This window comes from Quercus robur, chromosome 2, assembly GCF_932294415.1.
Source record: "Quercus robur chromosome 2, dhQueRobu3.1, whole genome shotgun sequence".
NCBI classification, from domain to species: domain Eukaryota; kingdom Viridiplantae; phylum Streptophyta; class Magnoliopsida; order Fagales; family Fagaceae; genus Quercus; species Quercus robur.
In genome coordinates, this window is record NC_065535.1 from 5,909,009 (window position 1) to 5,931,279 (window position 22,271).

The following is a 22,271-nucleotide window of genomic DNA, read 5'->3' on the forward strand; positions in this document are numbered from 1 at the left end:
CATATACTATGAAGTAGGATTAAAAAAGGAATTTGCATTCATTTGGGTATCATGTAGTTTCTAGTAGTTGATTTGCATAGTCTATGTCATATGTGAGATAAAGCTAAAAAGTTATTTATTCATCATATAGAAAAATCACCATCAACCACATGTAATGTCTGTTTGGAACAACTTATTTAGTTAAAATTGAAAATTTTTTGTTGAAAGTGTAGAAAAAAAGTTAAAAAATAAGCTGAATAGTACAGTGGGACTCATTAATAGTATTAAAAAGTGTAGTGAGACTCACGAATAGTAACAAAAATAAACTGAAAGTGGAGATAAGCTGAAAAATTCAGCTCATCCCAAACGCACACTAATTTCAATTGACAAAAAAAAAAAAAAAAAAACACCCTTCCACCAGTGTAATGCCCCCACTTTGATTATATGGAAATGTTAAAAAATGCAATAAGGTATTGGTTTAGGAACTATTTTATGAGAAAATAGTAAAATAATTAATTTTCTTGATAACATTTTATATTTTCAATAAAAATGATGTCAAAACTTTCATAATATGGTTTATTAACAATGAGAAATGTTAACTAATGCTTTAAGGGCATTGGTTAGAGCATTGGTTTATGAATTATTTTTAGAAACATTTTATTTGGAAAATAATAAAATAACAATAAATGTTGTTGACATGTTTTTATATTTTCCATGAAAGTAGTGTTAAAACTTTCATATTATGATTTATTAATAATTACCCTAAGAGGAGGGTTTCAGTTAACTCAATTAGTAAAGTCACTGATAATAAGAGATCTGAGATTTAATCCATGCCTACATCAAAATCCAATTGGTGTCTTGGTTTAATGATAAAGAGTTATCAATAGAAGAGGATGCCATAGGTTGAAATTATCTTTTATAAAAAAAAAAAAAACAAAAAACAAAAAAAAATTGCCCTAAGAGTATATATTAATATGAATTATTAACAATTGTTCTAAAAGTACCGTTAACATGACCCTTGTTATAAACTCATGCGCAGTTGATTCTTTTATGATGTATTTATTTGACAATGTTACACAAAGCCAATTAATACACTCAATTATCGTATCCAGTGGGATTATTATGTAGCTCAACATTGATTGTTAATTGTTATGGTTGGCTAATGAGTGCTGTTTATATACAGTTCTCTGGGTGAAAATAGTCAAATACCACGTTTTGACAAAACTTGTGGCAAACTAGCATTATTTCGGAAATATTTAGCCATATACTACTTTTTTAGTCCTCGAGTTTAAAAAAATTGAGTTCTAAATAGTACTCGAGTTTAGTGAACTCAAGTTCCTAGGCGAGTCGCCAGTGTGACACTATTGACCTGGAACTTAAGGGATTAAAAAAACAATGTGGTACTTGATATTGTGGAAATCGATTACTTCTTTATAATACTCGAGCTTAACAAAGTCAAGTATTTTTTTTTCTACTTTTTGTTTCGTACAAAACTTTTACTTATTTCATTTTCAATTGCTTGTGATCGTTGTGTCCACCATGTTGGGTGCATCATAGCACCGTGGATCCAGCCCACACTTGATAAACACCTCATTAAAGAGGTGGTTGGACAAGCCACAAGAGTAAGCCTATTTTCTTCTTGGGTAGTGACTTAGGTGTGTTGGACATGCTAAGGAGAAAAAGAAGAAAAGAAAGGGGCTTATGCATTAAGGCTATTTGGCCTAAGGGAGAGCTGAAGGAAAAAGAAAGCAGCTAAAGCAAAGTCAAGGCAAGTGAGTTGCATTTATTGTGATTTGATGTCAAGAGTGTGAAAGGAAGAAAAGAAGGAAAGGAAGAAAAGAAAGGAGAGGCCATTTGGCCAGTGAGCAAGAAGTGAAGTCCCAAAGAAAGTGAGGACTAAGTGCAGTCTTAAAGAACTGTGTGAGTAAATGAGCAAGCAACTCCAATTACTTTGTGCTTAGCTAATTGCAATTCCAGTTACTTGCAAATGAACTATTTCAAGTCCAAACACTGTACTTAGTTTGATGGCCATAACAATCACAAGCAATTAAAGATGAAATAAATAAAAGTTTTGTACCAAAAAAAAAAACCCAAAGTACTCGACTTTGTTAAGCTTGAGTACTATAAAGAAGTACTCAATTTCCGTAATATGGAGTACCATATTACTTTTTTAATTACACAAATTTCAAGTCAACAATGTCATGCTTGCGACTCACCTAGGAACTTAAGTTCACTGAACTAGAGTATTATTTAGAACTCAATTTTGTAAAACTCGAGTAGTAAAAAAATGATAGTTTGCTAAATATTTCCGAATCAGTATTAATTTGCAACAAATTTTGCCAAAACGTGATATTTGACTATTTTCGCCCAATTCTTTGAATATTTCATGGCCCATGTATGTTCGTACACAAAATTGAATGTACAATGGGTATGGATAACGCTCTCAGGACAAAAAAAATTGAATGTATAACGGGTATGAATAATGCTCACTACAAACTACAAAGTAGAAACAGCTTTTCAAAGCTGACAGCATGCTTAAATAATTTCAACTAGTTTTGGAAATATCTGGATTTGGTAAATGGCCCATTCTTGATGTTACAACACTTTAATACAAAGATACGGTTTATATCCAATGCACTAATATACTAGACATGTTAGCATACAAACATGTGTCTGCATTTTAATATGTCCAGTGTATTGATGCATTATATATAATCTCAACCCTTAATACAACATTAGCAAAAAAATTATATGCTTAGTCTAGTAAGACCATTTGTTTTGTGAGTACTGGTGGCTTGATGATCATGAGCATGTCCAGCGGGGGACCTTGCATGGCGAAGGTGCCTTTCTTGGGAGAGTAATTTTGCAAACCTGCAACAACATTAATTATATGCTTTTGCATTAGCTTAATGTGAAAACTAAAAACAAAACTTTTTTCTAAAGAAATTGTCGAATATGTATAATAACAGTTTGATATATTTATTTTTAGTACCTTGTGAGAGCAGCTTCATTAGTTTCATGGTTACAAGCCTCATAAACTCCTGTCTCCAAGTTCACCCTAGCAACTGGTTTCTTTAGCAACTCTTCACCAACTTTCACAAGATCATCCAAATTTTGTTTTGTAGCCACGTCCACAGAAGTTACTGTCCCAACCAAAGTATCGTCCTGCATTGTTTTGATTCAAACGTGCCTATGTTAATTAAGTGAACAAGAACTTTTGACTTTTATATCATGAATTTTATTACATTAACAATGTGTCAATTCTTAAATACAAAACAAAAAATGTAAGAAAAATATCAAAATTTTTATTAATTTTACTATAAATGTTTTCACACTAATGTCGTCATAATAAATGTGATCATGGTCACTTCAACATATAATAAATAAATGTTTGAATCAATTTTTTAATTCATGACGAGAAAGTCTTGATACACAATAAAAATCTCACAATATTCTTATGATACATTTATTTTTAGTTGTAGTGGATTTGTGTATAATCTTATTTTATTTTGACCTATGATGACTTGGCACCTCAACTTGTAGAGAAAATGTTGTGAAATTTTGTTATGCCCATAGAAGAACGTGATTGGTGAACATCGATTTACAGGATTTGTGTAACAAAATATGTACTAACTCCTAGTCTCACCCAAAGAGAGATTAAAAAATTTATTTATTACTATATTATTGATGTGTCATTAATTGCATTCATTGACATGTAAGTTATTAATTTTTTTTTTTTTGGTAATAAAATTGGTAATAGTTGTATTATTTTCTTATGTATGGAAGGTCTGAATGATATATATGTACCTGAATCCGCAGGTACTTTTCCTCAGAATGAAGGGCTTGAAAAACCACAGAGAGGTGGACATCAACCATGTCTGCACTTGCATGAGAAAATACATCAATAATTGGGATGGAACCACCACTTGTTAACCAGTCTAGCAGGCCCCACTTAGATGCCTGGTGTGACCTGTATTTTCCTTCGGCTTTTTGTGAGCCAGTTCCTAATGATATCACTAGAAACCTTCCATAGTCCATTGGTTTTATTGGAAAGAAGTTAGAACTTCCTCGAATGATCTGCTTTGTCACTTCACCAATGGCAAGTAAAGCCTGAAATTGCACCAATTTAGTAATACTAGAATAATGGTTAAATAGTTAAATTTATTATTTTTTAAACAGGTTTATAATTAAAAAAAAAAATTAGGAAATTTATTATATATAATAATAATCATTAGGAGTCATGTGAAGTTTGAAAAAGACATATACCGGATTATTAGCAGCAACACCACCATCTGTAAGGTTAAATTCTCTCACAAAACCCTCGGGGTCTACAGTTTCAAAGTAATAAGTTGGAAGATAAGTTGGGGCAGCAGAGGTTGCTATGCAAATATCTGAGAGTAAGGCATTCATGCTTGGGTTGTTCTTTACCTGTTTTCATAACCAAATCAGAGTAAATGTTAGTACAATTCAGCCCCATCATTAGCAGTCACTTTCTTATCCAGGGTTAATCTGAACCACTACATATATTGTGGATATTAAAGAAGAAAAAAAAAGTACTGGGGCAATTAACCAATTAAAAAACCATTTTAATGAGAAGAAGACAAACCTCATAGCTAGAAAAAATGGTTGGCTGGAGTCTTTTGATGTCAAATGTTGGAATAACAACATTAGTCAATGTCTTTTCCAATTTTGTATGTCCTAGTTTTTCCTTAACAAGGTTATGCAGATATTTCCCATCATACTTTGGTCCAGCTAGAGCTTTGATAATCTTTGTAAGATGAGGAAGTACTGGACAACTGCAATTTGGAAAAAATGATATCATGTTAAAAACCAAAACAAATGGGGTCAGGTCAATAATCAAACAGATATATATATACACACACTAATGATATTTTTATATCTCATACTCTAATTCTTACCAGTTCTGTGGGAAGATATGAGGGCAGTGGTTTAGGTAGAAATCTTTGATATCCTTGGCAGCAAAGACAGGTCGGTTATTTTCATCTGGAGCAGCTAGCATGGCGGTGACAAGACCACCTGTGCTTGTTCCTGAGATAACATCAAAATAATCTGCTATTCTTGCATCTTCACCATCCAGTTTCTGCACCATACATAAGCAAATATAGAGTAAGTACATGAAAAGATTGCATGTTGAACCCTTATAAATGATTTAACAAAGCAGAACTTCGCTAGTGAATGAAAAAAAGCATTGAATTTCTTTAGGTTTGTGGCATGAAACATGTATGATTAATATATAATATATTTTTCTACCTGAAGTTCAGATTCTAAAAAACTAAGGATAGTTCCTGGGATAACCCCTCTTATTCCACCACCATCAATGCTGAGAACAGTGATTAGGTTTCCATTAGTTGGAGGTTGTAGGGGTACATTTGTTGAGCCCATTGGGATAAAGATGCAGGTAAGGAGAGATAGAGAGGATTTAAGAGATTTAGAGAAACTATGAACTTTTAAAGAAGTTAAAAAGAGAGGATTATGTGACTTGAAATGTCTTCTTTTCATGGAAGTATGTGTATTTATAGCACTCCTCAGTCATCTCCTTGTCCAAAGATTCAACCAGGTCATTGGATTGGGTCATAAGCCTTAAAAGAAAGTCATTGGATCAAAGTGTATCAAATTTGACCGATAACTTGTACCTTTTCTGATATTGTTTACATACATATATACAGAAAATTCATAAACCAATGTAGTGATTGGAAAGTTCGTGTGAATTACAAGCATTGCCTCTTACTTTGTCACAAAAATTGTCCCTATAGGCTATGGTCACTGTAAGTGAGAATTGTACGGGTGACCACTTCAAAAAGAATTGTAGGATTTCAATAACGCGTATACACCCCAACCGTTGATCATATCATTGAAAAGTCATTTGGGGTACTTGTCAGAATTCAATATTTAAAACAAACGTGTACAATTCAATTACATCTAATGCTTAAAGGAAATGTGAAAAACTTAATAATTCTATTGGCCTTATGCATTTTGTCTTCAAATCGTGTTGAATTATTGACCCTATGTATCTATACCATTTTGCAAATCTGACATGCATGGTTATTCATTCTTAAAAGATTTGGGGGGTGTTTGGTTAGTTAGTTCAAATACACATTTTCACATTTTAAACAACATTACATATTTTTTCACATATTTTTTCACCCACACGTATATAAAAAACACCCAAACAACATTACTCAAACTCCTCTACCAAACACCCGCTTGATTGTTCTGTCAAAAAGGAACGGAAGTCTTATAGCTATGATACTTAGTTTTGGTAAATATCCCAGTTGACATAGTCAAAACTTTAGAGAGTTGTATAGGTTATGCTTCCTTTTCTCTTTGGTTAAACAAATGTGAAGAAAGGGCAAATGGAATTTTAAATTTGAAGAATATTATATCCATTATCAGAGGATAACTTGCAAAGGCAATTCTAGTAACTGAGTACTTGTTAGAATTCAACAATTCAACATGTGTACCATTCAATGTCAAGCGCTGCATAAGAGAAATGTAAAAACTTGATCATTTTATTGGCTGCTTTGTTTTCAAAACTTGATCATTTCTAGGACCTTCAGTAGAGATTAATGAAAAATAAAAACAAATTACAGTAGAGATTAATGAAAGAACTGCAGCATGAAATTATGCGACTTGTCTCTAAAACTTAAACTATTAGGAAAATGGTGAATTAAATCATTTAATCATTATTCTAACCGTAAGTAGTTCATGTTGAGAGTTTACTAAGTTTTTTCTTGACCGGAACATTGATTTAGCACCACCTGTTTAGAATTTTCTATGGCAGTATTTGACTTACTGCATTTCCAATCTAGTATTAACTGATATTTGTATTGCTGCAATATTTTTAAAACAATTATCTGCAATATACTAGCAAGGAAGGAAGAAGATTAATTTATGTTTTGAGAAGGGAACAAATTAAGTATGAAAATTGATAATATCTTTCCTGTTAGACCTTATCACATTAGGAATAAGCATGATGACAACATTTGAAAAAGACGCATTAACATACATCACAGAAGACCATCATTAAAAAAAAAAAAAAACAAAAAACAAAAAAAGGTGTATTTTAAAACCCCACCAATCCACAGCAACAAATTCTAATTATGGAAATAGAAGTTTCATAAATTTCATGTTTCTACATAAAGCCATTAAATTTTAATGGTTCTTAATTAATTTTGAATGATGGTTTCACGCAATAGCAATTCTTTTAACCATCGTCTAACCTTTAAATCCTCCATAAATCTAGTGCCCAATTGAACAAAATTTAGTTACATTCTCCCAAATTGCAATTTAAAAAGAAGAAGCAAAACCCAAAACACCCATAACCCACAAATCTACCAAGCAAGCTTAGGATTTCACATTCCACTAATAGCAAGCAATAACAAAAAAATCAAATCTCACATACACAAAAATAGAAACATGAATTACCGTCCAGTCTGTTTAAGCATATCGAGCATGTTAGTTTGGAATACGTGATCGACAACTTCAACACTAACACTAGTACCACTCTGCGGCATCGCAAACACATCCACGACACAAACAGTGCACTCATCCACAAACTCCTCAAGCATCAATCCCATAACCTCCATGGGAACCCCAGCTCTCCCTATATCATTCACAATAATACATAATCATTAACAATTTTGGTACTTATCAAGGACGGACCCAGGATTTCAAGCTGGGGGCCGGAGATAAGCGAAAGAAAAAAAAAAAAAAAAAAAATCAAATACGCATCCATATTGTATTAATAAATTATCAACCAAGACAAATACCCAAAAATCATTGTTTCTTAATATATTAAGATACAATCATTTACCAACAAAAACAAAAGACACAAAACATTATATAATCATCTATGAAAAGGGAACTAGACGCTCTTTCAAATCTTCAAAGTCATCTATGATTGAATCCAAACTAAATGAAATAGCACGTTATCTTGCTGATAACGAGCTCGACCTTACCTCCCAACATAGCAAGCATTCATATCTAGGACATCAATGCAATGCTTCTCACAAAATAATATCACAGTGGTGAGTAAGCCATCCCATCTATCATCTCTAAATTTTTGGATAAGTGCTTTAGTAGATGAAACTAAATGTATGACATTTAAAATGTCTTGAGATTGGCTTTACAAAGCTTGACAAAATTTATCAGTGATCGCCATAGTTTCCTTCTCAAGATGCAAGATGAAGACAAATTCAAATGAAGTTAAACTATCATAAGCTGACTCTGCTTCTGCTCAGTGTTCTCCATCACTTGCATCATCAATTATATTTAGTAAAACTTCAACAGTTGAAGTAAATATCCTTAATAAGCTAGAAACTGATCTAAAATGTGAACTCCAACATGTTTCTACAGGTCATTGTAAAGTGTCAATTTGATTAAGTCCACTTCCAGTCTCAAGCTCTTCAAGATCAATCAAACGTGCTATTTCATTAGCATTGGCAACTTTCAATTGCTCATTACGCTTGCATGAAGCATTAACAGTTTTGATCACCAAAAGCAATTTAAGAAAAAACCCACTAACAGGGACAACTTGTTTTGATGCTTTTACTAATGCCAATTGTAAGTGATGTGCAAACAATGGATGTGGTAAGCATATGGACAACCATTCAAAATCAAAACTTGTAACCCATTCCACATACCTCGCATGTTGCTTGCTCTATCGTATCCTTACCCTTGAATATTTTGTATATCTAAGCAATGTTGAGATAACAAAGAATATTTCCCCTTCTTTAGAGTCAAAGCTGCATTGTCCACAACATGAATAAGTCCAAAAAAACGTTCTTTTACAAAGCCTTCTGCCCTATTAACAAAAACTTTTCTTTTACTTTAGCTTTCTTTTTCTCACTTGTCCCTATTGCCCAGACAAACACACAAACGCTACTGACTACACTAATATATTCTCTAATCTCTACCAACTCTACTCTCTCTCTCTCTCTCTCTCTCTATCTCTCTTATCTATATAATATAAGAGAGAGAGTCACAAACATAGAGTCACAGTGAGTCACAAAGCCAAAAAGCCAAAAAAAAAAAAGAAAAAAAAAAAAAACACCACAGGCAGTCAGGGCCGTCAGGCATAGATTCAATTCACAATCACAGAATTACTAACATCAGTTCATCACTCATCAGTATATTAGGTTTTGAAGGAAAGGATAGATTAAATACCTGTGAACTGTGAAGGCTGGAGCAGTGGAGCAACGAAGCTGGGCTGGGCAGATGGAGCAACCGGCGGCGGCAGCAAGATGGGTCTCGCGTGGCGGCGTTGGTGTGGACGTTTCCGGTTTGGGTATGCGACAGCTGACAGGGACGGGTCTCGCGTAATGGCGGCGTGGGTACTGGGTAGCAAGATGGGTCTCTCTCGCGTGGGCGTGGGCAGCGTCTCTGAGTACTCTCTAAGTCTCTCGCCCCTCACTTTCTTTTCTTTTTTCTTTTTTTCCTTCGTTTTTCGCTTTTCCGTTTGGTTTTGGAGTCTTGGACTGCTGGGTTTTCTTCTTTTTTTTTTTTTTTTTTTTTTTAGGTTTACATGGGCTCTTGCCTCCTAGGCTGGCCGGCTGGGATAGGGATGGTTGAGGGGTCCGTCCCTCGTCAGATACAAAACCCTAAAAATTGAAATAAAAAAACACACAAACAGCTAAACCTAGCTCAAAACCCTAAAATTGAAAACCAAAAAACCAGAATAACCAAACAGTTAGGGTTTAAGATTCCATGTAATTATGATTAGAGTCCTCAATATATACAGAGAGCTAGAGAGAGAGAGAGAGAGAGGAGTACCGTGTTTGAGCATTTTGAGGAGAGCGAGGGAAGAGATATAGACTTGCTCCGACGAGTCAAGAGTCGGTGAATCTGGTGGCGGATGGCCCAAACAACCACCGGCGCCGGCGAACATTCGCTGCAATCTCTCCATAGTGTGTGTGTGTCTCTCTCTCTCTTCCGAGTCTTCTTTCTTATCAAGATTTCTCTAATGCTCTCTCTGCTCAGCTTTTGCTTAGGCTAAGGCTAAGGCTTAGGCTTAGGCTTCGGCTTCGGCTTCGGCTTTTTATATATTGGTTCGGATCCAATAACATTTATATATGAAAGTTTTTTGGGCCTGATTTAAATATGGCCCATACTGAAAATAAATGGGCTTATGTTTTGTGTTTCAGCCTATAGAGATATCTGGGATAGTCCAGTTTTAAATTCTTTTATTGCAGATCTAGGCCCAAATATGGGGACTTGGGTTTATTTTTTTTGGGGTCATGATAGATTAAAACTAAAAACCCAACAAATCCATGAAATTTCCCATTTGGTAAAGAAAATTTAAAGAGATCCTGTCCTAAAGCAAATTTTAACATCTTATTATAAGCCCATCCCACATGTATAGGGAATCTAAACTCATCAAATTAGTCTCAAACTGTCAAATATGGAAAATTATTAGGTACTTAGGGAGTATGGTGACATGATACTCCATTCTTTTACATACACGGTGGACTTGCAATAAATTTAATTAGTGAGACTTGTCAAGAATGTGAGTTTTATTTTTTTATTTTTTTGAGAATCAAGACTTGAATTTCATTAAACTAAACCAACCATGGTTGATTAACAATATAGAATAGAGGTGTGGAGGAACATCCTCCATCCACACCTTTAAACCTGCGACATGTTGTACATGTTTTGTAAGGTTGAGTAACAGAATTGCCAAGTCTACAAATGTGGGAAAATGAAACACGATTGACATCTATTGTGGTTTTGGCTACAGCTAGGATGTGACCAAAGGGAGCTAGTGAGTCTTCCTTGCTCTGTTGTGCTTTTATTATCAATTTTGAATCCCCTTCTAATATGAATCTTGAGAAGCCAAGTTCTGTAACAAAGGAGAGAGCTCTTGCTGCTGCCATTACTTCAACCAGATCCGAAGAGAAAGGGAGTTGAATATGCTTTGATAGTGAGGCCAGCACCTAACCAAAGCCATCCCGAATAACTACTCCCAAGCCTGCCTTGTTTATGTCACTAAATGTTGCCCCATCGAAGTTAATTTTCAAACAGCCATCAGGTGGAGGGTGCCATGCAACCTGGGTTGGTGGTGGGGTGACCTTTTGAGCTCTTTGGACGTTGCTTGCCTGTTGATAGTCCGTTAAGGATTGTTGGGAAGTTGGAATCACCTGCGACATGGGGTGATCTTTGTTGCTCACTCTCAATTGATTCCTACGAAACCAAATGTTCCACATAATGACCACCATTAATTCCACCTTGCTACATGCATTTGAGACATAGAGAAACAATTCTTTTATATCTGCAAATGAACAAGCTTGGCAGAATGAAAAATCTGGTATGGCGTCCCAGATTGGAGTAAGCTTGGAGCACTCCCAAATTGCATGTAAGACCAATTCTTCAGCTTGCCCATAGTGATCGCATGTGTCTTCATTCAAGATTTTCCTCCTCTTTAGGTTTTTCTTCACTGGAATAGCATCCCTACTTGACTTCCATACAAAATTTTTGACTTTGTTTAGGACATCAAGACCCCAAATCAGCTTCCACAACTCACTGTTGTGATCCGAGTGACCAGGAGACCGATTGTGGAGCTTTTCCCTTACTAAGAATTTGTATCCTGACTTGACAGTATATGTACCCGATGCATTGAAAAGCCATGTGAGTGTGCCCGCAACAGAGGTAGGCCATAGTGGAATACTCTTTATCAAACTTACCTCCTGAGTGTTGAACACTCTGCGATGGGACAATCATCCCAGTTGTGTGTCACTGGATCTATGAGATCTTGGATTTTAACATCCTTAAAACCTTCAACAATTGGTGATTGGATCCGTGGGTAATCCAATGATGGCAGCCAAGCATCAAGCCACACATTAATGGACTCCCTACTTCCTACTCTCCATTTAGCAACTTTCAACAAAACATCACGCCCTTTTAGGATACTTTGTCAAGCATAGGATCCTGAATGAGAATTTGAGGCCTCCATAAACAAGCAATCCGGAAAGGATTTTGATTTGAAAACCCTATAAAATAGGGAATTTTTATTGTGTAAAAGTCTCCATGCTTGTTTGGCTAGTAATGCATCATTGAAAAGGGCCAAGTCTTTGAAACCCATACCCCCTTAAGATTTTGGAAGACATAGTGTTTCCCACTTAACCTAATGAATCTTCCTCTTATCTCCTTTTTGACCCCACCAAAACTTCCTTATAAGGCTTTCAATTTCGGAGCATAAACCCAAAGGGAGTTTGAAACAACTTATGGTGTAACTTGGGATTGCTTGAACCACAGTCTTGATTAAAATTTCCCTTCTTGCTTGTGATAAGAGCTTCTCTTTCCATCCTTGAATTTTGTTAGGACATATGTGATTCACTTGTTAGGAACATATGTCATTATTTTATGTAATTGGCTAATTTTTTGACAAAACGCACTTTACTTGTATTTGGGTAGATCTAGGATGTGTTTAATACTTCAAGAAACTTTGTTTCAAGATCAAGTGTTGAAACCATGCAAGTTTACCCAAGAAACAAGTTGAAAAGTGCCTGTCATTAAAGCTCGATAGCTAGCTATCTATCAAGCTTAAAGAGCTGTTCAGTCCCATGGCTCGACAGCAGCTTGACAGATAGGGTATCTGTCGAGGTTTATGAAAAACAGAATTTTAGTTCTGTTTTGACTCTAATCCGTGATTATGTGTTTGAGTTTTCTTTTCTCACAACCCTAGACATATAAAAGGATTATTTTAAGGGTCGTCAAAGTGTTCACAAGTTGCACAAGTGTTGAGTAAAAGTTTGTTTAAGCAAATTGTGACCGGAAACAGAATTTGTCCTAGTTCATCGTTCTTGTGAAGAAGTTGTTGTGTTTGTGCATCGTAGGGTTTTGTGACCAAGTATCTTCTGGATCTTCATCGTTGGAATGAATTAAAGAACTTTGCAGCCAACAACCTTCTCTAATTGGTGATTGAAGTTGCGTATTGGAATCCGCGCAATTAGTTAGTCACGTACTGAGAGCCGTGTATCAAAAGGAGAAATTGTCACTATAGAACAAGTCCAATTGGGTATTGGGGTAAGGATTCAACTGTAGGTTGGAATAAGGTACTAGGATTCCTTTGTTTGTAACCGCTTGTTGTGATAATAGTGAAATTTCGGGAGTGGTGACCTTAAAATCACCTGGTGGGGTTTTTACTGTGTTGGTTTTCCCTATTCGTAAATAATTCACTGTGTTAATTTATTTTCCGCTGCATACTTAGTTTATTGGTGATTTGTTTATGCTACCACACATTTGCATGTTAATTTGATTAATTAATAAACTTGACTAATTAATCAATTAATTTATCACAATGGGTCAATACGTTTTTGGCCTATCAAGTGGTTTCAAAGCAGGCATACTCTGATTAGGTATTATCTTTGTTGTGTTGATCCATTGACCCCTGTTTGTCATGGATAGATGACAGTCTTTAATCATACCTCCTTTATTTGATGGGACTAACTATGCATATTGAAAAGTATGCATGAGAGTTTTCTTGCAGTCTTTAGATGAGAAAGTGTGGCAGGCTGTAGAGATTGGCTGGATCAAGCCAAAGGAAGCGCCGACCGATTGGGATGAAGCCAAGATCAAGGCAGCAAACTTCAACAGCAAGGCATTGAATGCCTTATTCTGTGCAGTTACCAATGAGGAGTTCAAGAAGATATCTTCTATTGAAACTGTTAAGGAGGCATGGACCATCCTCTAGACAACCTATAAGGGAACTAAGGTTGTCAAGGATTCGAAGCTACAGAGGCTTACTACAAGTTTTGAAGAGATTAAGATGGAGGAGGATGAGTCGTTCGATGAGTTCTATGCCAAGCTCGAAGACATAGTGAACTCAACATTCAATCTTGGGGAAACCATTCCTGAACCCAAGATTGTGAGAATGATGCTTAAATCTCTGCCCGAGAGATTCCATGTCAAGATTACGGGGATTGAGGAATCAAAGGATATTGACAAGATTCCTTTAATAGAGCTGGTTGGTAATATGTAGACTTACGATCTAAGGTTAAGAAGGATTGGTAAGTCGAGCAAGAGCAAGAGCATGGCCTTGAAGGCTAAGAGCAATGACTCGAATGAGTCTTTGGACGATGAAGATTCTAATATGAAGTCCTACATCACCAGGCAATTCAAGAAGTTCATGAAGAATGCCAATGGGAAGAACTTCGACAAGGACCGAAGGCAATTCAGTTCTTCTCAGTTCAAGAGTTAAGACAAAGGGAAGAAGGATGCTAGGGATGGCGGTCAGTACACTGTTCCCGCAGGACCTAAATGCTTTGGATGTTAAGGCTTCGGTCACATGAAACAGGAGTATCCTACATATCTCAAGAGTATTGGGAAGAGTAAGGCACTCGTTGCTACTTTTAGAGACACCGAGCCTTAGGATGATTCTGACAATGAGGATGACGGAATCCTGAATGCCTTCATTGCCACTGTCAATCCTATTGAGGAGATTGTTGAAGATGTGGATGAAGAAGAGGAATTGGTGGAGTTTAAGTTTGAGAAGATGGATGAACAAGATGACATCCACACAGCCTATGCAAAGTTGCACAAGGTCTTAAAGAAGCATGAGAAGATGTATAGGTTGGCCTCCAAGAAGCTTAGTGATGTGGAGCTTGAGCGAGAAGAGCTTTCCACAAAGGTTGATGAAGCCAATCAGACTATTGGGGCACTGAGGTATAAGAACAATTTCTTGGCTGAGAAGACCAAGAAGCTTGAAACAGAGCTGTTTCAAGTCAGAGCTCAATTGGAGAGGATTTCAAGTGCAAAGCTTGATGAGATGCTCAGTGTTCAAAAATCTACTTCTGATCGAACATGTTTAGGGTATGGTTTCTCTTCTTCTAATATTGTTTCTACTAGTACTACTATTTTTGTTCCTCCTAGTAATAATGTTGAAATTGAGAACAATGATGTTAAAACTGATTTAGCTAGTGAGAACATAGGCAAGGGTAAATCTATCTTAGGAGCACCCTCTAAGAAAGATAAGAAGGAAGCTAAAAACCCTAGGGTTAAGAAGGCTAACTCTCAAAAGCCTAAATAAAAGAAACAGCATCTCTGTCATCACTGTAGAGTTGCAGATCATACTTGACCAAATTGCTATAAGTGGTTAGCCACTCAACAGAGCAATGACATGATAGCATCTGGAAGTCAGAACTAGCTTCAATCCTCTCTTGCTCCTCTTGGAGATCTTCTCAAAGCCTTCATGTTTCTTTCGAACTTGAACGGTTTCAATTCTTCCCCCTTATTGCAGGTATAAGGGTTTAATCAAAGGAAAGGTTCTTCTAGGGTGTGGAAGGAAAATGGCTCCAAGTGATTCCATCACTTTCTTTTCTCTCTTTGTGTTTTTGCTTTTGCATAACTTGTGTGTTTTGCTTTTATTTTGAGTCAGTTTAGTTTTTATACTTTGCCTTATTTAACATGTTTTTGTTTGTTTTCAGTTTTGTTTATTTTGTTTTTGATATAAAAAAATTGAAAAATCAGAAAAATACAAAAACAGTGTGTGTTTTGTGTACATTGGTACTTATGTACCTTGGATGGCCATTGAAATAAAGTTTTCTAAATTTTGTATCTTTTGTAACTTAGATGAGCATCTATATGTACAACTAAGCAAGTGAGCTTTGTGGCTCTTGTTTGTGATGAGTAAGATTAAGTTATCTCTTGTACTTAACACTCGTATCACTCTTTTTAACGGGAAGGACAAAAAAATCCTCGGAGAAAGGCATAAATAACCATCTCACCACTGTTGACCTCTAATCATAATATGACATCTGTATGCTTCGGCATAGCAAAAGTGCAATGTCAAAAGCTTAACATCATTGGATATTTCTTTTCTATCTCTTACATGCCCATGCATGGTTTGCTTAGAAAGAAAATATGCAAAGAAAATAAAATGCAAAAAGAATCAAAATGCTTTAAATATGATTGCAAGCATGTATTCTAGGAGATGTGGGAGTTATAGGATGTACCTCGAATGTGATAGTCTCCATCAAACAGTTATGATTATGTGTGAGTCAAAGTGATTTTCTCATATCTCAAATCGTCATAACATGTATACACTTATGCAATCTTGCGATGTGTTTCACACACAACATGCAATATTTTTTACTACTCTTGATACATGTGCATGTACAATGTGATTTGGCCATCATAAGGTTTACATGCGTTAATGTATGCTCACTAAACTATCTTGACTTGTTTTTGAAATATAAAATTGGTTAGATTTGTTTAGTGTGCGTGTATTTTTGGGATCTCTGTGCTTAAAATTGCTGTTGAGAGATGTTTTTGAGTGTTTAAAATGTTGATTGGATCCTTAGTTGAGTTGCATCCTTGATTGCATTCATGTCTGTGTTTTTCCCTTTTTGAAAAACTGTTTTTAAGCAATCTCGACACCTCCTCGACACCTACCTATCTGTCGAGCTCTTAAGCTTTTTCTTATCGCAATCTCGATAGATCCTCGACAGTTAGGTGGATCGATCGAGAAAGTTCCTGGATCCTCGATAGCCTCTCGACAGCTGGTGGATCGATTGAGCTTCTGTTCTTGTGTCTTTACTTTGTTCCTTGACACCTTCTCGACAGCTGCATCTGTCGACGTTGTTTTTCTCGACACCTTTTTCGACAGATGTCTCAACACCTCTTGAAACCTCTATCTGTTGAGATTTATTAAACCTCTATATATAGGTTTTGTGCAATCCAGTTTTTTATTTCACTCGATCTCTCTCTCGATAGTTTCGTGTTTTCTCTTTCCAAACCTCTTTTACTCACTCCAAACTTATTCCTCAAGGTTTCTTCAAGATTTTACCAGTTTTTCGTCACTTGGTAAGCTTCGAATCTCTCATTTCATGCATTTTCATGTTTTGAAACCTAGGTTTTGGGGTTTTTAAAAATTTTGGGGTTTTTCAAAATTGATGAAGTTTTGGTGAAATTTTTGGGTTGGGATTTGCTTATATGATCTTAAAACTTCATGCATTGCATCTCATGCGCATTATAATAGTATTATTATGCATTTAGTTGTGTGCAAATTGATTGTGCGTTGGTAGGATTGGATTAGGCTGAGCCCATGATGCAATTTCTTTTGCATGTCACATGTTCATGCATTCCCCATGCATACATTCTCTATTTTTAATATACTTGTTATATTTGAAATGTGTTGGGATTTTCTGATTGTCTCTCTCTCTCTCCCTCTCTTTTCTGTTTACGTTAGTCATGTTTATAGTACCTAAAACGTAAATCCACTCCATCTCAGAACCCTCTTCGTTTTGGGTATCGTCTTCCTTTGATCCTACTCCTCATATCCGGTTCTATGATGAGGATGCCCGAAAGGACTTCTCGGAGAACTTTTCTTGACGAGGTGTTCATTTGGAATGCCAAGTCATTTTGGTGGACTTCGCCGACACTGACCTTCCCGATGTCATTCACAGTCGGGGTTGGGAGTCATTGTGTGACGTCCCGGTCACATGTCCATCCGTGCTGATCTAGGAGTTTTACTCCAACATGCATGGACTTGATTATTTAGTATCTCTCTTTTATACTCGTGTTTGAGGTACGCGCATTGTTGTCACATCGCAACTTGTTGCGGATGTGCTCCATGTTCCGAGGGTAGAGCATCTTGACTACCCCGGATGTAAGCGTTTGAGGACTGTGTCCAAAGACGAGATGATCTCTGCTTTCTGCGAGCGCCCTTCTGATTGGGGTGATCGTCAATTTACACCATGTAAGGCCTTTGCTAAAGGTCCTAGATTCATAAACATGGTGATGACTTTTGTTTTGCACCCACTTTCTCACTATAACTCTATCACAGAGTTTCGTGCTCAATTTTTGCTTTCTTTGTTAGAGCACCTCATTGTAGATTTTCCTTCACATTTTATTCTTTCTATTATAGATGTGTTTAAGGATATGGCTACCCGTGAAAAGCTCATTTTCCCTTCGGCTATCACGCGGATTTTATGCCATTTTTCTGTTCCTTTTCCCTTTTCTGCCCACTATTCTGTCATGTGTGCCATAGACACCGCTACCGTTAAAGGTAGCAAAGTGCAGTTTAGGTCACGATAGTCGGATTCAGCAGCTCCTCCCTCTCGTTTGGCTCCATCCACATCTGCTCCTTCATCTTCTACGAGCGATGTGTCACTCAGGGACATCATGGTGCAGCTGCAGCGTATGGATGCTCGCCTTGATACACTCTCTACAGAGCTGCATCCGATGAACGTTCATTTCGGTCGTATTGCACGGCGGCAGGTGATTATGGGTGGCTTTGCTCCTGAAACTTCTCATCCACCTCCTCCCGTGGATTCTGATTTTAAGGATGAGGATGAGGATGATGATGATGGTGATGACGATGATGCTTCTGATGATGATGATGGAGATGCTAGCTCTACCGATGAGATGTCTACTTGACACTCTTATCCTTTGTTACTCGTAACAAAAAGGGAAAATAGTTTTGGATATGAGAGTAGTCATTCTTAGGGGGAGAGTTAGTATAGGGCCATTTTGTTAGGGGGAGTGTTGTTATCTGAGGGATGTAGTGCGGATTACATGTATCTTTTTCTTTTCTCTATTTTAGATACATTTATTCTTGTACACGGGTCTTGTGACTATTATTAACATATATTGTACTTATTTTCTTCATATGTTGATGTATGTTTTTTTCACCTACCCTTGCATGTGTTGTTTCTTTTCTTTCTTTATACACATGATTCTTATTACTTATATACAATCTATTATTTTTGTTTCACACAAAAATACCTTGATGAGTTTTGTTTAAAGTGTTTTAGAAATACAGGTTGTCAAAGTTTACTTGCCATAAACTCTTTTTTTGCAAAGTTTTTCAAGAGTTTGTATTAGGATAGATTTTATTGTATTCAACAAGTGAATATGAGTTGAGTGATTTATGACTTCTCTCATATGTTCATTTGTTTGTTGTGGTTTTGTCACGGATTGCCAAAGGGGGAGATTGTTAGGACATATGTGATTCACTTGTTAGGATCATATGTCATTATTTTATGTAATTAGCTAATCCTTTGATAAAATGCACTTTACTTGTATTTGGGTAGATCTAGGATGTGTTTAATACTTCAAGAAACTGTGTTTCAAGATCAAGTGTTGAAGCTATGCATGTCTGTCCACGAAACAAGCTGAAAAGTGCCTGTTATTAAACCTCAACAGCTAGCCATCTATCGAGCTTAAAGAGCTGTTCAGCCCCGTGGCTTGACAAATAGGGTATCTGTCGAGGTTTATGAAAAACAGAATTTCAGTTCTATTTTGACTCTAATCCGTGATTATGTGTTTGAGCTTTCTTTTCTCACAACTCTAGACATATAAAAAGATTATTTTAAAAGCTGTTAAAGTGGTCACAAGTTATACAAGTGTTGAGCAAAAGTTTGTTTAAGCAAATTGTGACTGGAGACAGAATTTGCCCTAGTTCATTGTTCTTATGAGGAAGTTGCTGTATTTGTGCACCGTAGGGTTTTGTGACCAAGCATCTTTTGGATCTTCATCATTGGGATGAACTGAAAAACTTTACAGCCAATAACCTTCTCTAGTTGGAAATTGAAGTTGCGTACTGGAATCCGCGCAATTGGTTAGTCACATACTAGGAGCCGTGCATCAAAAGGAGAAATTATCACTACAAAACAAGTTTAATTGGGTATTAGGGTAAGGGTTCAACTGTAAGTTGGTATAAGGTACTGAGATTCCTTTGCTTGTAACCACTTGTTGTGATAATAGTGGAATTCCGGGAGTGGTAACCTTAAAATCACCCGGTGGAGTTTTTGCCGTGTTGGTTTTCCCCATTTATAAATAAATCATCAAGTTAATTTATTTTTTGCTGCATACTTAGTTTATTGGTGATTTGTTTGTGCTACTACGCATTCGCATGTTAATTTGATTAATTAATGAACTTGGCTAATTAATCAATTAATTTATCACAAGGAGTCAATACGTTTTTGGCTTATCAAATTTTTCTCCATACCCTTTCTTTGATGAAATTAAAGCTGGCCTTTTTATTTTTTTCCAACAAGTAAGGGAAGGCTTAGGTACTTCTCATATTGTCTTATTTCCTCCACTCCCAATGCAAGCTTTATGCGGTCCCTTGTACCCTCATCAATGGATTTGCTGAAGATGATGGTAGTTTTATTTCTATTAATCTGCTGACTCAAACACCTGCCATAAGTATCTAGAATGTCTAGGATTTTTTGACATTCTTGAACAGTGGACCTACAAAACAAGAGGCTATCATCTGCAAAAAAGAGGTGGGTTAGGCGAGGACTCTTTCTAGATAAAGAATAGCCTCAAATATCACCCTGAGCTGCTGCTTGACTGATTAGGCCATGAAAGCCTTCCGTGCATAGTAGGAACAAGAATGGGGAGATGGGATCTCCTTGTCTGATACCTCTTGATGCCTTGATAAATGGATAAATCCTTTGGGTTCCCCATTAACAAGAATGGAGTAGGATACTGTAGTCACACCTAACATGAGAAGTTTAATCCATCTATCATTGAACCCCAATTTTTTCATGACAGCTGCTAGGCAAGGCCATTCCACCCTATCATAGGCCTTGCTCATGTCAAGTTTGATTGCCATGAAACCATTTTTCCTTGTGTGTTTTTGCATGCTATGTAGGGATTCAAATGCTACCAAAATATTATCTGAAATAAGGCGGATTTTGGTGAAGGTACTTTGGTTTTTAGTGATAATTTTTGGTAAAATGCATTTAAGCCTATTAGCTAAGACTTTTGAAAAAATCTTAAATAAGACATTACAAAGACTAATAGGCCTAAAATCAGATGCATATTCGGGATTTTTTTTCTTTGGGATGAGAGTAATAAAAGTATGGTTTAGGTGCTCAGGTAAATATGCTGAATTAAGGAAAGTAAGAACTGAATCTATTACATCATCTCCAATTAAATTCCAGTAATGCTGAAAAAATAGAGGAGGCATACTATTAGGACCTGGTGCCTTTAGTGGGGCCATTTGCTTTATAGCTTGTTGCACTTCCCAAGCCTAAAATTCTCGGGAGAGTTGTTCATTCATCTCATCATTGATCACTTGGTTGATTGAGTTTGTGGCTGCCTCACATGGTGGCAGATTTGCTGAGGTATAAAGCTCTTGGAAATAGGTAGTTAAGGTCTTTGTGACTTGGTCCATATCTGAACTCCACTCCCTATCAGCTTTGCGGATTTTAAGGATCGAATTCTTTCTCTTCCTTTGGGTAGCACGGTAGTGGAAGTATTTAGAATTCTTGTCTCCATTGGCTGCCCATAATACCTTAGATCTTTGAACCCACATCCTATATTTTTTGTCCACTAGCTCATCTATTTCTTTTTTAAGCTCTCTAACCGGAAACTCACTCCTGTTCTCATAGCTTCTTCCTCTGCCTCCCTCAATATATATATATATATATATATATATTTTTTTTTTTTCTCAATCTCCCTTTTCGCATTCCCAAAATGCTTTTGGTTCCAGTCTTGTATTTCTTTTCCACATTTTTTTATCTTCTTGATCACCTTGATGCTAGGATCGGCCTCTTCATGGGATGTCCATACCGCTTCATTAACATTTGTGCACCCTCTATCGGATAGCTACATTTCTTCAAATTTGAATGGTTTTGTAATGCTTAGGATTTCTAGACGCTCTGAAATAATCTATAATGGGCAATGGTCCGAAGCATTGGAGGAGAGGTGGTGAATTTTTGTTCATGCAAACTGCATAAACCAATCATTATTTGCAAGGCCTCAATCCAATCTTTCCCAAATGGAGTGCCCATCAACAAAGTGCTTCTACCAAGTGAATTGTGACCCAATGAAACCAAGGTCAATAAATCCACGTTCATCAATAACATCACGGAATAGTTGCATTTGGGCATGACTTTTGCAGCTCCCCCCTAGCTTTTCAGAACTTCTCACTATCTTATTGAAGTCTCCTGAATAGAGCCATGGCAACTTGAATCTGTTGTTGAGCTGACAAAGCATATCCCATGATTCATGGTGTTTATGCGTAACTGGCTCACCATAAAAACCTGTGAATCTCCAAGCATCCCTTGCACCCTTGTTAATAATAGCATTAATATGATTTTTAGAATAAGATTCAACATTTAAATTTATTAAGTTACTCCAATACAATGCCAATCCTCCACCTCAATTATTTTGTTCAACAAAAAATAAATTTTCAAAATTCAAATTACGTTGTACTTCTTTTAGCCTTGCTTCATCCGCCCATGTTTCGAATAAAAACACAGCCAGGGACGGACCCAGGTAGAGGGCAAAGGAAAAAAAAAAAGTTTTCTAGTATGCAAAAT

The 22,271-nt window shown here is 36.4% G+C and overlaps 2 protein-coding genes and 1 long non-coding RNA gene across 4 annotated transcripts in view; 1 reads left to right on the forward strand and 2 right to left on the reverse strand.

The window, feature by feature from the left end:
* The window catches only part of LOC126711600 (26S proteasome non-ATPase regulatory subunit 14 homolog), a 28,207-nt gene extending 18,299 nt beyond the window's left edge, over nt 1-9,908 (reverse strand). The window contains exon 1 of the mRNA XM_050411277.1: nt 9,772-9,908. Within this exon, the coding sequence (XP_050267234.1) occupies nt 9,772-9,904 (133 nt within the window). The 5' untranslated portion in view covers nt 9,905-9,908. The remainder of the gene's footprint in view (nt 1-9,771) is intronic.
* LOC126711509 (patatin-like protein 2) lies at nt 2,484-7,574 on the reverse strand. Of its 2 annotated transcripts, none has more exons than XM_050411273.1 (7): nt 7,426-7,574; nt 4,899-5,080; nt 4,586-4,775; nt 4,246-4,407; nt 3,787-4,089; nt 2,972-3,144; nt 2,484-2,850 (listed from the first exon to the last, which is right to left on the reverse strand). In XM_050411273.1, exons 2-7 carry the CDS (start codon nt 4,997-4,999, stop codon nt 2,727-2,729), a joined length of 1,053 nt encoding a protein of 350 aa, XP_050267230.1. In that variant the 5' UTR covers nt 5,000-5,080; nt 7,426-7,574; the 3' UTR covers nt 2,484-2,726. The 2 variants fall into 2 exon arrangements, with proteins under 2 accessions (XP_050267230.1, XP_050267229.1); XM_050411272.1 differs by lacking the exon at nt 7,426-7,574 and adding an exon at nt 5,251-5,577.
* Nucleotides 9,909-10,052: 144 nt separating the features above from the next.
* LOC126711668 (uncharacterized) lies at nt 10,053-19,741 on the forward strand. Its single transcript, XR_007650633.1, has 2 exons — nt 10,053-14,805; nt 19,440-19,741. It is a non-coding gene; the product is annotated as an uncharacterized LOC126711668 (long non-coding RNA).
* Nucleotides 19,742-22,271: the final 2,530 nt, after the last annotated feature.